At 40.3% G+C, this 16,402-nt stretch overlaps 2 protein-coding genes across 3 annotated transcripts; one reads left to right on the top strand and one right to left on the bottom strand.

Moving 5' to 3' along the window:
• Positions 1–4,730: 4,730 nt before the first annotated feature.
• Positions 4,731–7,190, top strand: marcksl1b (MARCKS-like 1b). The gene is made up of 2 exons (XM_086063313.1): positions 4,731–5,047; positions 5,777–7,190. The coding sequence occupies exons 1-2, from the start codon at positions 4,955–4,957 to the stop codon at positions 6,344–6,346; spliced, it is 663 nt and encodes a 220-aa protein (XP_085919439.1). The 5' UTR covers positions 4,731–4,954; the 3' UTR covers positions 6,347–7,190.
• A 1,574-nt stretch (positions 7,191–8,764) lies between these two features.
• Positions 8,765–16,250, bottom strand: LOC147157683 (sodium-dependent neutral amino acid transporter B(0)AT1-like). 2 transcript variants are annotated; one of them, XM_086062334.1, is made up of 12 exons: positions 16,052–16,250; positions 15,009–15,149; positions 14,771–14,908; positions 13,785–13,966; positions 13,585–13,695; positions 12,401–12,513; positions 12,212–12,340; positions 10,995–11,151; positions 10,710–10,914; positions 9,659–9,818; positions 9,429–9,591; positions 8,765–9,342 (listed from the first exon to the last, which is right to left on the bottom strand). In XM_086062334.1, exons 1-12 carry the CDS (start codon positions 16,248–16,250, stop codon positions 9,202–9,204), a joined length of 1,839 nt encoding a protein of 612 aa, XP_085918460.1. In that variant the 3' UTR covers positions 8,765–9,201. The 2 variants fall into 2 exon arrangements, with proteins under 2 accessions (XP_085918460.1, XP_085918461.1); XM_086062335.1 differs by lacking the exons at positions 8,765–9,342; positions 9,429–9,591 and having other exon boundaries at positions 9,655–9,818.
• Positions 16,251–16,402: the final 152 nt, after the last annotated feature.

Raw genomic sequence — 16,402 nt, 5'->3', positions numbered from 1 at the left:
CCACCATTTCATGCTTTCCATCTAAGGTCTTCTTGGCTATATCATACAGATTCACCCAACCCCCCCGACTCCGTATTTCATCTTCCCTCTGCATTCCAACCCTCAACCCAACTCTATGAACTCTGTCACAGCTGATGCCCTGCTTGCGGTTGTATGTATGCATGTGTGTGTGCATTATGTGCGATCCATGTGTGAAGGATTGCTCTCTGTTCCTTCCTTAACCTCCCCCCCCTCCACACACCCCCCCCCCCCCCGCTTGACGCTCAGTGGTCGTCCCATGACAATGCTTCCCTTATATGCACATGTGCAAACACGCACGCAACCACAACGAGAGGAACGAAGAGCCTCGTCATCCGCCTCCGACGTTCGTCGTCATCACCGCGACCAAGCGCGGGGTTGTTTTTTTTCAAGGAAGGGGAAGAAAGGAGCGCTTGATGTCGCTCCATCTGCGAAAGTTAAGCATGATGTTACCTCGGGCGGGCTGAAGAAGCCCATTCACGGGAGAAGACGGCTCGAGGAGACGGGAGCGCCTGCGTGCCAGGCATTCCACAGCGCACAGTGGACACATTATTATGACATTTACAAGGCCACGTCGATAGATACAGCGTGATATGTGTGTGAGAAAAGGCCGTCCCCCATCGGAGTGGCTGCAACGCAAGAAGCCGAGTGTAATATGACAGCATATGTGTCCGTCCGTCTTGGGGTGACAAAACCTCTCTGACGCCATCATGAATACATACGAGAAGAATCTGGCTTGGACCTGACCACAATACACCGATAATATTCCTTCAGAAGATTTGGTTTCCTTTGTGTTGTCATGGCTACGCCGCTTGGTCAAGGTTGTGGGGGGCAAGCTGTGGATTTAGTTCGTCTTGACTCACAGCTTGACAACACGTATGAAACGTGCAAAAGGAGTGAGGAAGATGCATCCATCCATCCGTCCGTCCGTCCATCCTGGCCTATGACGTCCTTTCACTTGATTTCGAGACCCTGTAAAGTGAATTCGGAGAGATTTGCTCGTTTGAAAGTGCTTGATGGAAACGTGCTAAAAAAGTGAGAGCTACGTGGATCATTTTCTTTATTTTCTGTGCCAGTATATAATATCTTGATGTTATGAGCATGGTGGCCGGTTAGCTTTAGAGCGCCTCATTGTTGCCCATGAGTGTGCGCACATCGGGGAGACAAAGTAGGCGTGAAATGGGGAGTAAAATGAGTGAGAAAGATGAAATCATCCATCCATCCTGGCCTAAGACATCCGACCATTCGAGACCCTGTAAAGCGAATTCAGAGATTTGTGGCTTTGAAAATTGTCGATGGAAAAACGCAAAAACTGAGAGCTAGCATCTATGTGCTAACCGTTTTCCATCATTTTCTTGACTTTCTGCGCCAGTATATGCGAACTTTGAGTGCCAGCAGGGTGACGCGCATTAAGTTGGCGAGCTAGCTTTAGAGCGCCTCATTGTTGGCCACGAGTGTGCATACACCATGGAGACAAGGTAGAGGTGAAATGCGTGAGGAAAATGCACCCTGGTCTAAGACATCCTTTCACTTTTTAGAGACCCTCTCAAGTGAATTCATTCAGATTTGCTAGTTTGAAAATGATCAATGGAAACATGCAAAACGGAACTATGTGGTAATCAGTTGGGGAGTTATAACGTTAACCGAATTTCATTATTTTCTTGATTTTCTGTGCCAGCAGGGTGACGCGCATTAAGTTGGCCAGCTAGCTTTAGAGCGCCTCATTGTTGGCCATGACTGTGCGTACACCACGGAGTCAAGATGGCGGTGGGAAGTCTGGCGTGACAACTCAGCATGTGGACAGGGGCTTTGAACTGGTTTTAGAGCGCCTCGTTGTAATGGCTTGGGAAAAAAAACTGTGACGACCCCAGCGATATTCACTTTTCGAGATAGACGAGCGTTCAGTTACTACTACTCTAATTTACATGACTTTTTAGGCGGTGTGTTTTCTAAATCCGGCAGTAAACGAAACATTCAACTCAATGGGAATGCGTGAGCAGATTATATATTCAATATATATCTTCCATTTTTGTTTCCTGCGGAACCTTCCTACTAGATCCATGAAAACGATCCTAAGAAAATGCCTTTGCAGACTTTGCGCATTTTTTCCAATCAACATCTAAATCCTATTGACGTCTCGGTCCCTTTGTGGGTGTTATGAGCCCATTAAATGGACGCTAAGCACTTGCGAAGAATAAAAACACTGAGGAAGCTGGTCCTATTTATTCTTACATTAGTGCTTTGCCTTAACGGGCAGGTCCTTCCACAGGTTACAGGTCTGTCATTTGCCACCCCTCGCTATTTTCTGCCATTCTTTTCAGGTCTCTTGAGAGTTACCAGTCGTTTAGCTCTTCTTCATCATCTTCCTCATTTCTCGGTTAGCAGGGCTGGTTATTGCCAACAACCATTTCACGAGTTCTACCCACTTTCAGGCAAGTGTCTGAAAATCCTTGGGAGTTCCTTCCTGATGGACGATTCTGTATATAAATGAAACAATAAAGGGCGGAATGAGGGTGTCCTTGTCTTACCCGGCTCACAGTTTGGCTGCAGGACAGGTTCTGGATATGCTTCTGCCTTTCCAGTACGTCCCTAGAATTCATACTTATGAGTGAAACCATCTCTAAATTGCTCCTACTTCTGCTCAACTGGTGTTACAGTATGTTCCCTTTTTGCGTAATTACTTTTAGACATTATATGACATTGGCAATTAGAGGTTTAATATTAAGTTTTCCAGGTAAAAAAAAAATATATATATATTTATATATATATATATATATAAATAATAATAAAATAAAGAGCAATGATGATGACATTTCCGAATGAACAATACTGAGCTCTTAAAAAAATAAAAATAAAATAATAATAATAAAATAATAAATAAATAAAAGTTTCCCAGGTAAGTAGTCCTGCAATCGCATGACTGCTTTGGCAACGAAATGCGTTCCATTCATATTATCATAATACATTTGAACAAACAAACAAAAATAATAATCACAATTATTGGCACAAGCGTGGTTACATTAACCAGCTGGCCCTTAACCCGCATGCAAATCGAGAGGTTCGGGCTGTTCCCAAGTTTCGCAGAATCAATTTGACTGATTGGTTGCAGCGAAGATCAATTTGTCACATCGAACACTGAGACTCTTTTCTTCCCTCAATTGAGATTTGTCGCTTTAACAGCTGTTGCGAGAAATGCGCATGGGAGAAAACGATCAGGTGGAATGTGCATGATCATCCCGTTGACTTTTTTTTTTTTTCCTTGCTCCTGGTATGTTGTTGACCAGCGGAAGTGAACAACGAATCTAGTCATGCAACCATGAGGACTCAACGTGATACAGCGTCAGCCCAAATGCCGATCTCGTTCTTTAACCCAACAAATATACGACCATGTTGAGCAATAGCGACAATAGATTATTTCTCCATTCACTATTGTGTGATAGAACTACGACTTTTTCTTTTCTTTTTCTTTTTTACACAATTGCAAACGACAGCCACAAAAATAAATCGGACCAAATATTGTGACCTGTGTGTAAAGATTACAAAAATCATAAAAGCAAGTAAATGATTTATATAACTAATAACGAAAGTCACATTAAGAAAGAGTCCCTTCTTTGAAGAACAGTCAAAGTGAAAGTGAAAGTGGCGCACGTGTGCGCGCATGTGTGTGTAATTAAATAAGAAAAGTCCTTAGTGATTCATCCCAATCATGTCTAGAAGTCATTTAAAGGTTACATGTTATCGCCTAAAGGTCAAAACATGCCGAGTTTACCGTACGAGGGTTGACACATTTCTATTCAGAGGTTGGATGTAAAGAAGGAAAAACATTTTGTTACTGTACTTTATACTTTTTTCTTCTTTTTTTTTTATATCTGTATTTTACTTGAGTAGTGTAATAATTTATTTTTCATTTTCGTAGATTTGCTACTTTTTTCAACCACCGCATATGATGACCGGATGTAAAAAAAATAATTAAAAAAAAGAGGTAAATGTGACCGCGGTTGATTTTGAAAAAAGAGATAAAAACAGACAGGAGGAGAAACGTCAAACACGGAATACCGAAGACGGAGGGGCAAGATGTTCCCCAATATTAAATTGTTTGATGTAAAAGGATGCAAAACAAATAAAAACCCGCCAACTTCTGCCATTGAAAATTTTTCTTCAAAATCCATTAGCTAGTCTAGCATTTATTTTTAATTTATGGGAACATATTGTTTTTGTTAGCATAAACGCTCACGCTAACCCACGAGGGAAACTGCTTTGTTCAATAAGATTCACAATAAAATATTTTAAAAAAGAAGAAGAAAACAGGTAGTGTCTATTCTACTTTTGAGCGTCTGGAATAAAAATAATCGTCTTTTTTTTTTACTGACTTTTACATTTACTTCTCTTTTTCCACTAGTATCTAAATCTCTGAGTCTATTACATACACACACAAAAAAAAACGGTATGAAGCATAATACTAGCAGATTTATGAAAATTAAATGTACGTAAATAAAATGTAGTTATAGCTTTTTATGCATGTTTTTTTTTACGGTAGAGAAATGAGTTGGACTGACTTAAACTCGCTGCTGGGGGTCTTCTGCCAGGCAGCGAGCGCTGATTGGCCAAAGCCCGGTAGACTTTCCCCCAGACAGGGCGCCGATTGGTCGAAGCCGCCGCAAGCCCCGCCCACCGGGTGTCGCCCCAAACCTGTTGTATGTTGAAGCGTTGCGTTCAAGCGCCGATGAGTTTAGAGGCTCTCTCTCCCCCGGAGTGACTAGTACGAGCGAGACGGACTTGGAATCGTTCGAAAATCATCGTCATTCCACCAAAAATACACTTTTCGTCGCTTCACCGCTGGATACGCGACTCGACCTGGGGTTGGATTAACTTCGAGGCCACTCTTTTTTAGTTTTTCTTTTTCATTTGCTTTGGAAAGAGGCAGACAAAGAAGACAATGGGATCTCAGTCATCCAAGGGAGAGGTGGCGGTGGAGGCGAACGCCGCCGCCGCCGCCGCTGATGCTGCGGCTGTCAAAACCAACGGCCAGGTACAATTCAATTGCTTCAAAGTTTTTTGCAACAATATCAACGCGTTGACTAAATTGATGCAGTTTCAACGAGAGGAGGGTTTTTTTTTCTCGAGGGTGGGGGGGGGGGGGGGGGTCAGGTGTGGCTTTCGCTCATCTAAAAAGACATTATTAATATGTCAAGATGGAGTAGTAATAAGGGCATTTAAAAGAGGGGGTGTTTAATCTCAAATCTGCAAAAGAGAAAGAGGGGGGAGGGGGCGTCTTGAGTGCAGTCTACTCCCTTGTTATAAGTAAGCCTGCTATCTCTATTGTACCAATTGCACCTTTTCACATTTTGCTTTTAATCGGTGGCTCGTTTTTGAGGATTTAACCGCTAATTTGAATTTCATGTTTCCTTGTGGCGTCACTAATCATAAACGAGTTCAAATGGATGTTCTTTTTGTGTTTTCGGACGATATAGTCAAACAATAAGTGAAGGCTTGTCTCTCCAGTCGCGTCTTTGTTGGGGGCTGTCTGGTACCCCGAGCCGTCTGCGTGGCTCTACCGCCGCCTATCGGCTCATTGAGGAGCTGCAAGGCGTCGCCTCAGCCAGACGGCGCTAATTGATGAGCACGACGATGCTCTGGCAAATAATGAGAAATTGTCATGGGATGGGACCAAATATGGCGTGTTTTTACCCCACAGAGTCATTTTTTTGCTTCATTGATTTATTTTTCACAAAGAGATGATTAATTATTTATTTTGCAGGAGAATGGGCACGTGAAGACCAATGGCGACGTCTCCACCAAGCCCGACGGGGATGCTGCCGCCACCAACGGCTCGGCCGAGGCGGCCAAGGAGCCCGAAGCCAGCGCGGAGGGCGACGCCATCGAGCCGGCGCCCGCCGCCGACGGCGAGGCGGCCAAACCCGAAGGCGAGGCCGCAGCGGCCCCCGCCACTGATGCCGCCACAAAGGAGACCCCTAAGAAGAAGAAGAAGAAGTTCTCCCTGAAAAAATCCTTCAACTTCAAGATCAACCTGAAGAAGAGCAAGAAGAACGAGGCGGTCAAGGAGGAGCCGGCCGCCGCCGCCGCTACCGCCTCCTCTGAAGAGAAACCCGCCGAGAACGGAGCCGGCGCCGCTGCCGCCGCTGCAGAGGAGAAGAAGGAGGAGGTGAAAGAGGAGGCCCAAGCCGAGGCCCCGAAAGCCGAGGAGGGGGCTGCCAAAGAGGACGCCCCCAAGGAGGAGGCCAAGGAGGCAGCTGCTCCAGCCCCCGAGGCCTCGAAACCCACAGAGGAGAGCAGCTCGACCCCCGCCCCCTCTGAAAAGAAGGAGTGATTGTACGCGCAACTCACAATGAACTGGCTGAACTGTTTTTCAAAGAAAGAGAGAGAGAGAATTTAAGAGTATATATATATATTTATATATATATGTGTATATGTATACATATGTATATGGATATATGTATATGTAAATATATACACATGTATGTGAGAGACTCCTTTGACGTGCCACTTTTCGTCAAGACGACAGACGAGATTCACTAGGTCACTTCCTGCTCGACATCTGGACCTTGACTGACTTTTGAGGCTTTCGGCGCGGCGGCGAGACGACATCATCAAGCGGGCAAAAAGGTTGATGGGAGGACGCATCTTCGAAAAAAAATAAAAAATAAATAAAAACGGCGGCTCAAGATGCCTCTTTGTGAAGAAAAGAAGGTAGAAAAAGGAACAACTAGGACAACACCACTTGAAATGACTGTTAAATAGCTCAAAAAAGAAAAAAACAGAAAATAAGAGATAAATCCGAAAAGAGACTCGCCAACTTTTTACATTCCTATATTTTAACCCAAATTTGAAGTATTTTGTGGTGTATTATAGAGAACCATCTTAAAAGAAGCTATGTCTTGTTTGTTAAAAAAAAAATACAAAAAAAAAACTATAGACAAGTTTTGATTTTTACCTTACTATGAAAAAAAAGAACACTTCAGCTTGCTATGTTCACTGTTGCGGTTTGATATGAAGCAGAATTGTTTATCTGTCGTGTGTGAGCCTGAATCTGCTTTTGTCTCTGTAAATACAATTGGATTGATTTCTGTTCTTTATTTTGCTAATGTTGACAGATGTTACTGGTTTTATTGTAAAGTTGATAATGGTAAATAAATGTTGGTCACCTGCCCGTGGATGTGACTTGGATGATTTTTTTTTTTTTTTTTTTTTTTTTTGCACCGTGCACTAACTCAGAACCAACAATGAGATATTGGATACGTATTAGGATTTTCCTATTAAAAAGATTAAGAAGTAAAGCATTTTTGGGGCGCTCCCGTCCTATTTTCTTCTCAGTGTGACCTAAATACCAACTTTAATAGGCCAAAACCATTTTTTTCCCTTCTGTATCAAATTTGACACCACAGAATCATGAGAGGGAAGAAATGAGGCCCACTCTCATAAGATAACATTTATCCACTTCTGATCAACGCTGGATATGAAAAGTCTACACACCCTTGTTCAAACACCAAGTATTTGCAATATAAAAAAAGTGACACCAAGATAAATTACTTAAAATAACTGCTGACGTAACCCGTCCAATTCAAGAGAAAATAATCTTTAAATAATGTGGTTGCATAATTGTGTTGCGCACCTTGCCCCATTTTAAGTTGGTCTGGTAGGCTTTTTTTTTTTAAATGTCATTTTTGTAGTCCTTGAAAACAAATGCATATAATTTAATCAAACCAAAACAAATGAGCAAACAAGGTACTTGGCAACAAAAACGACAAAGCCCACATCCAAATGAGCAACCTGACAAGCTGCAACAACAACAATAAAAAAACAGAAGATATTGAGGACGAGACAAGATATGAAAACAACAAAAAACAAGTGGCTAAATAAATACACACTAACTAATTACACAACAAGGCGACACCTGGGCGAGAGGGCACTGATTGGTTGACACACAGGAAGGGAAGACATACACAGGTGGAGGTGGTCACACCTGACGAGACATGGAGGAGCAACAAGGAAAAAAAAAAAAAACACTGATCACAACAGAAAAAAAGCCAAAATAAACCCAAACCATGGCTGATTTTCTCTTACGGTCCCGATAAAGGCTGTGCTCATTTGAAAAGCGGAAACAGGTGAGCTTTAAGACATTCAGTTGCCCACCTCCGGGGCAGCAGGTTGTCACCAAGGATCGACTGGGGAGCCTCTTCGGAATGCAGCTCACCAGTGATGATGCGCCATTGTGATTTCCTTAGGAATGCTGTCAAAAGTGTAGACACTTGCAGCGATTTACAGGACTAAAGTCTTAAAGCATTGCTGATCAATTATAATAACAGGATTAGTGTCTTCACGTAGATGGGCATCATAAATTGTTAACAATGAACTTTAATTGGAGGTCATTTGTGCGAATGTGTTATTCATAACGTGTGTCTGAAACTGGTAGCCCTTTGCATTAATAAGTCACGAAGTCAAGAAGGAGCTGTCAGTTTAAAAAAAAAAAAAAGTTGGTGACCCCTTGCTTAGACTGCCACCTGGTGGCCATTGTGATGTAATTCAACACCAGTATACTGACGTAATAAAAACACAACTTTCAAAATTAAGTGTACTCACCTATATATATATATATATATATATATATATATATATATATATATATATATATATATATATATATATATATATATATATATATATTTTTTTTTTTTAATAAACATTTATTAGACACCAGACAGAGAGGTATAATACAAAGATCAGGCAATCCAATTTACATGTTTACAAAATTATATAAGAATTAAATAATGGGGGGGCAATAATTTCATTCTAAATATAGTTATTATTGTTATTTTTTAAATATTTCTGCATGAATACCAATCATTTATTTATTTTTATCAATTTAAGAGACTTAAAATTAGTTGAATTTATATACAATCTCTTTCGACACTAAAATAGACTAAAGAAGCGCTAATGTTAGCTCGCAGGCTAAATGTTATGTTTTGCTAAATGACTCAAAAGACAACCAAACCAAACATTTTCTATATATTTGATATATTCTCTGTGAAACTATTTACAGGTTCTACTCGATTAATGAATTTGTATATATATGTGTAAACCTGCAATTAAGTGTGAACCAGAGAACCAACCAAAAAAAAAAAAAACTAAAGCACCTAAAACAGTGTGAGCTATATATGATTCAATCTAGTGTCTCCTGCAGCACACATAGATGAACCTACACAATGCATACAGAGGCACAATGGCAGTGGGAACCCCCGCTAACAGAAAAATCATTCCATTGATCCACGATGGATATGCTTCAGTTGACAATGACGGGAAAACTTCCTGTTGAGGCATAAAATACATTCATTAGCTTAATCGTCACCAGGAAAACGGGGAATCTGATGATGTCACATCCGTGAAGTGCTTACCGAAGCGGGATCCCAGACTGAATAGGTGAGCTGTTCTTGGGCTTTGGTTATCAGGTAGAAAATTAAAATCACCAGGACAATGAGAGGGCTGAGAAACCTCCACGTCACCTGCCAGAAGATGCAAGGCTTGCGTCCAGTCATGAACTCGATGTCCTCGTTGAACCTTGACGCGCGAGAATTTGGTGAGTTGGGAAGTGACCTAACCTAATCATCATCATCATGGTGTTTACCTGTCAATGCCGTATACGTAAGCAACTGAAATCATTTCAAAGAATCCAATCGTCAGAAGCGGAACAGATCCGGCAAATTCGTCAAAAAGCGTAATCCAATAAATCCCGGAATGCAAAGCGAAGAGGAGGGTGATGATGAAGGCCGTGACACACGTTATCACTGAAACACAAAAACACATCACAGCGTACAGTGTGTGTGTGTGTGTGTGGTACACTGGCTCCCTCTAGTGGTACTCAAAAGAATGTCTGCCTATGTACAGTGATCTGTTAAGTTCAATACATTGTATTAATTTTTTTTATTTAAAGGAAATGTATTAACTCATTCACTGCCATTGACGGTTACAGACGTCAAATATTAATTTTAACTATTTCTATTAGTTTAACATTTGTTTCCACTTTTGTGAAGAGTATGAAAACCTGGATTTTTTTTTACTGTACATTTAGAACAGATATAAAATTTGTGATTAATCGTGAGTTAACCCGTAAAGTCATGCAATTAATTACGATAAAAAATTTCAATCTCCTCACGCTCCTAATTTTTAAATAATCCTTTCTTTTTTTTTAAATCGCATCAGGCGATTACACTTTTTAAATATAATTAATCGCATGACTTCAATAGTTAACTCACGATTAATCATACACTTTGTATCTGTTCTAAATGTACAATATTTTTTTCTAGGTTGTCATACTCTTGTTAACAAAAGTGGAAAAAATGTTAAACTAATAGAAATAGTTCAAATTAATTTTTTACGTCAATAGCCGTCAATGGCAGTGAATGAGTTCAACTGAGGGAAAAATTATTTTTATGAATCTCATAGGTATGTTAGTAACAACCAAATAAATAATATCGAGCAAACTTATCATTACAATTCGTGATTCCTTTTTAAAGCAAAGCAAATGTGGTGAAGCGGCATTTTGATGTTATGCTGCGCGCAAATTGGAAAAAGTTGCTTCAAGTATAAATGCTTTTTAAATCCAGATTCTAAAAAATACGTTTCCACATTCAAGTTAAGTCCGTGTTTAACTGTGTTAATTAAACAGATTAACGTACCAGTCAGGGCTTCATGGGGCCACTTTTTGGGGAAAACCCCCAAGTCCCTCAAGGGGACCACCACTCCTTCAATGTTCCCAAACAGGGTGGAAAGCCCCAAGCAGAGGAGCATGATGAAAAAGAGAACAGACCAAACAGGAGAAGCGGGCATCTTGGTGATGGCTTCTGTGAAAACAATAAACGCCAGACCCGTTCCCTCCACTCCCTGTGGTACATTACGCATGTTAGTCACGTGAGACACAACATGTCAAAAAAAACAGCCAACACAACATGTGACATGGTTACCTCGCTGAGGAGTTTTTGCAAGTCACAGGTTTTGAGGTCCAATCCAAGAACAGCCTCGGGGTCGGAGTTGTTCAGACTTTGCAAAGCCGAGTCGAACGTGCTTGGAGTGATGCTGTCCTCGGGAAGATTGAATCCATTTATTAAGGACATGATGTTACTAAAGGGGAGGGAAAAAAATGAGCGAGAATTCAAATCGGTGGATGCTCAAAGCAACTCCGAAATATTTCAGAGAAACACCTTGTGCTATAAGAAACTCACTTATTATTTCATCTAGCTCAATATGGAAGCCAAAACATTAGGAACAGCTGTCAGTATGATGCATTCAAGTCCATTTAGGTTATTTTAGTAATAAAAAAAACCTAAAACAATTGCTTTAACGAAACCAAATACAAATAAAAATGCTTTATAAAAAAACGGAAACGAACCGAAACTACGTTTACAAAACTAACGTCCTTCGTTTTAGTCTTTGGTAATCAATTTAATGCATGAGCCTTTGGGGATCATTTTAAATGTGATTTCAAGTCGATTTATTTTGATATTAACCAGCATAAGGACGTATTTTTGCAGCAGCCAATAGAAAAGCACCTTCAGATGACATCACTCCGAGGCGACAATTTTAAATGCTTTTGGCTCCAATGGCTCAGCTTGCCTGCTTTTTCCATTTAACTCACCCAAAATGCAACATTAGGTGAAAAATGCGTTACTTTTCTAATTTTACCATTTTTTTAATATTGCGCACAAGTAATACACCTTTTTTTTTTCCCAAAAAAAGATAAATAAATAAAACTAATACTGAAACTAACTAAAACCTGAATGTAGCCTTTTTTATTAAAAAAAAAAAAAACTAAACTAAAAAAACTAAAACTAATACAAACAGAACCACTCTGAAAACTAATAAAAAATTAAAAATAAATAAAAATAAAAAATTAAATGAAAATTCCAAAACTATAACCCTGATCCCTACCAACAACCACATCATTTGTGGTTCCTGTTTTTTTACATGTTTAGCTTTTTTCCTATTGGTGCTTGAAATGTAGACCGCCACTAGCCACCAATATATAAAAAATAAATAAATACATGTCATCATTGAGTGTATGAAACCTCATCATTTATTTGTTTTGGCTACGAAAACTAAATCCAAACAATATGAACAGCAAAATTGACTTGTAAACAAAAAATAATAATCCATGAAAATAAAAACAAGGAAATGTACTCACTCACTAAAACACTGGTCATATTTCTCAGTGGCCCTGAAGCCAATGATGGAATACGTAACTGCAGCAGCATACACGGAAGTCAGGCCAGTGACAACCGACAGGATGACAGCATCTTGTACGCAGTTGTTACTTAGGAAGAGAAACTAGCATTAGCATTAGCCACATAAATGTTGCTCTTATACAACTCACTGAACGGGATTGTAGCTGGAGAACGAGATGAGGCCTCCCCATGCCAGACCGAACGAGAAGAAGACCTGCGCCCCTGCATCCAGCCAAGTTGACGGATTAATCAATTCCTCCACCTGTAAGAAAACAATATCAGGTGTTGCGCAAGTCTATATTGACCCTTTCACGGATAGCGGTTACGACAGTGGACAGCTATTAAAACATACTTTTTGCCACAGTTGGCCATTAGCCACTCCAGTGGACACGACTGTAGTCTTGACATACACTGCCATCCAGTGGTCAACGTTTGTAAGTGTAAACAAAAAAAAAGACGACCAGATGGCCGACAGAAGTTCAGATGTGAAGGAACGAATAAGGGTCTATTTTTTTCTATTCCAGGGGGCCCTTGCATGTAAGAAAAAATATTGGAGCATCAAGCAACAACTAAGGAGTAATATAATTGTTGAACTATCCAAGTATTGATTTTGTAATTTGAGGGAACAGCGATTGATCACGAGTCCACTAAATTGGACATCATTAGCTGTAACGTGACTCCAACTTAATGTTGTTGTAACTTTGTTGCTTTTGAAAATACTTCATCTGCAGTCATTTTATTTTTTTGTTGCTTTAAATCATCATGTCATTTTCATTATTGCAATATTTTATGGATTTTAATCCTCATATGAAAGTAAGGATGATCCTTATGTTTTGTAGTGGTCAGGTGCGGAACATGCTAGCAAAACCTACAGGACAGTCCACCATTTACCATCTGACTCAAGTGGGGATGATGACAGCCACATTGATTATGAATGGTTTCCAGAAAATAGAAAATTACTATATGTACTTCATAAAAAGTTCATTTTTCTTTGGGTAAATAGTTTTACAATACATGTGGTAGTTTTAAAATATGTTAAAAATATGAGAACACAATGTTAATTTTCTATAGTTTTTACATGATTTTTTTTATTATTATTCATTCTTTTCTTACAAACGTATTTCATCAGTTGCTCAAATGCACGTTGTCCACCCTAGTGGACATGTCACCAACTTGAAAAATGTATGTTTAAAAAAAAATTAAGGTAAGTATTTATTTATTTATTTTCATGCCTAAAGAATAATAGAAAACAGTTGTGAATTTTTTTTTTTCAAATGTAGGTTATCTTAACTTTTTTTATTGTTTTTTTTATTGTGAGATTTAAAAAAAATACCTTTGGGGTGAAGAGCACCTGAATACCGCTAAAGGCGCCTTTCAGGGTTAGTCCTCGCACCAGGAATATGAACAACACTACATATGGAAGGATGGCCGTGATGTAAACAGCCTGCGGTCAAGACAACAATAGCGCACGTTAAAACATCTCATACATATTTTTCGACGGCTTATTTGATGTGCCCTTCGATGGCAACGCACCTTGCCTGAGGTGCCGATCCCCCTGATGCAGCAAATGCAGACAACCGTCCACGCGCCACAAAGGCACACCACAATGGGCCAGTGGAGCCCACCAGAGTCGGATATGGAGGTTGAACTGTCGAGGGTCACCCGGTAGAAAAAATAGTCCACGGTGGAGCTCTCTTGACATTCTGTTACAAAACCTAAGCAAGTATACAGTTCGAACATATCAGCCGCAGATTATGCTGCTTAAATGTTCACCGTAATATCAGTGCTAGTTTCGATAGCTTGTCTATTGCGTTTCCTGTTATGCGTTTAAGCTAGTGGACATTCACGAGGAAATAGTATGCCGTTTGGTAGGGTGACCAAATGCCGTATTTTAAGAGGACAATTGGGAGGATAGACCATTTTCCTGCATCCAATTCGGGCGTCCGCGGGGTTTTTATAAATTCATGAAAATGTCCAGTTGGCATTGCGTGATTAATTAATTAATTGGAGGTGAAGTACACTGTGTACCTGCGACTGGTACCACAATTTCAAAGCCGGGAAAAGTGTCCTCTTTTTTGGGACATGGGAATATAGTCACCCTACCGCTTGACTAGATTTCTGTAGAAGTTATTATTATTGTTTTTATTATTTGCAATGTTGACGGTTTAAACATAAACTTAGCAAACTTTGCATCGGGGCTGGCTAAAATGTTATATTTTAAAGTGCAAAATCAGAGCCGTATATATAGGGAGTGTGGCCAACTGACGACGCCATGTTGTCACCCTCGGGCACAGGGCGCGGCGCGCGCTCAAGCACTTTCTTTCACAAACTAGGTGTTTCTTTTATATTTTCCCTTTTGTTTTATTTAGCTGTTAGCTCAGTCAGATAGACACATTTTTTTCATTTTTTATACAAAATACTGACTTAAAAACTCATAAATTGGGTGACTTATAAGTCAAAGTAGCACTGAGCGATAAACACAAAAGCTGCGCTGTTATTGTAAAACTCTTCTAACGTACCCGTGGCATTCTCATTGAGAGGACACTGGCTCCAAGGAAGTGGGCTTTGAAAGGAGTTGAAGAGATACCACATGACCCAGGCTATCAAAGTGTTGTAATACAGAGCGACTAAAAAGGACACCAGCATGGAGGCTATACCTGGAAGAAACCAACAAAAATGGCATCACAAACAAAAGCTAGCATGTTCTTGATGTAAAAAAAAAAGAAAAAAAAATGTTATTATGAGTATTGAACGTACCCACACCAGTCAGGTAAGGACTGATGGAGCGCCACACCCCCACGCTGCCTTTGCGCAGACGCTGGCCAATGGCGAATTCCAGTAAGAGGAGGGGCATTCCTTCGAACACCAGCAGGAGCAGATAAGGGATCAAAAAGGCTCCTGGACACAATTTGAGTGTTAGATTTTGAGTGAAAAAAAAAAAAGAAGGTCAAACTAGGGTAGCAACGGCAGATTTTGTCAATGTTTTCTCGCATGGAAACAAACAAAAGGCCTTAATCGAGTTTATTAGATTGACTGAACTTTCCTCAAAATATATCAGTTTACTGCTAATTTTTATGTATCTGTTTAACATTTTTCCAAAATAATGAGCAAATGGGATCGACGAGTATAATATGCACTTGCCTTAATTTTGCTAATGCATAATGATGATGATTAAAAAATAATAATCACAGTAATTGGTTATCGTGGCTGGAGACATTCAATAAACACGAGAGGGGTGTCTTGAGATATAAGTGTCATTTGTTCAGAGTCGAGACTCACATGTCAAATCAAATGTTTAAATTGAACATAATGGCAATGCAGTTAATCTGTTCCAGTCCTACCAATATATATATATATATAAATATATTAGTCCTAAACTGTACAAGTTATGACATTACCAATGCCTGTTTGTATGACATGCATTTGATGTGTTTTGCCTCGAAAATTCTTATAAACTAGACAAGATAAACACTCCTATCATGTTTTACTGTAATCTATACAGTCTCGATACAATGTACCGCCGGAGGTTTCTTCAGGGGAGCTTCCACTCCCACAATGATTAACAAAACGGAACAATTTTCCACTCCAGTTTGTCGTGCGCGGGTTATGTATTCAACTTGCCGTTTGACCTCTGGCACAAAAGGACACAAAAGCGATTTTCAATTGAAAGCGACGAGGCAACGTTCGAGTAAAAGCTGAGGACTTTGGCCCTCCTTTAATTAAGGCGCCCCCAACCGCCAATTCTTCATCATTTAACCCGATATCAGTTTGATTTCAAATAACGGCCCCCCCCGGCTTACCTCCCCCATGGCTTTGACACAAGTACGGGAATCGCCAGACGTTGCCAAGGCCGATGCAAAATCCCACACAAGTCAGGATGTACTGAGCTTTATTGTCCCACTTGGGCCTGTTGTCAGCCTCCTCTTTCTCCATCCTGTCCAGATCCTCATAGCTGGAGATCCGCAGATCCAGCCCCGGGTTGGGAATTGTCAGTCTCATGGCGTCCCAAAAAAACTGCAAGGTGGAGGAATGGTCTGCACCCGCCAGATGAAACGCTTGAAATGAGCGTTCACAATCAGTGGTAACGCGGCGGCACAAATACATCCAGAGCGCGAATCAGCAACGTCGGAATCACTTTATGATCTTTTGTG

Source organism: Leptonotus elevatus, chromosome 19, assembly GCF_054856555.1.
Source record: "Leptonotus elevatus isolate MCC_2025b chromosome 19, RoL_Lele_1.0, whole genome shotgun sequence".
In the NCBI taxonomy this organism is placed as follows: domain Eukaryota; kingdom Metazoa; phylum Chordata; class Actinopteri; order Syngnathiformes; family Syngnathidae; genus Leptonotus; species Leptonotus elevatus.
Note: the sequence above shows the minus strand (reverse complement) of the source record. Positions and strands in the feature narration are given on the sequence as shown.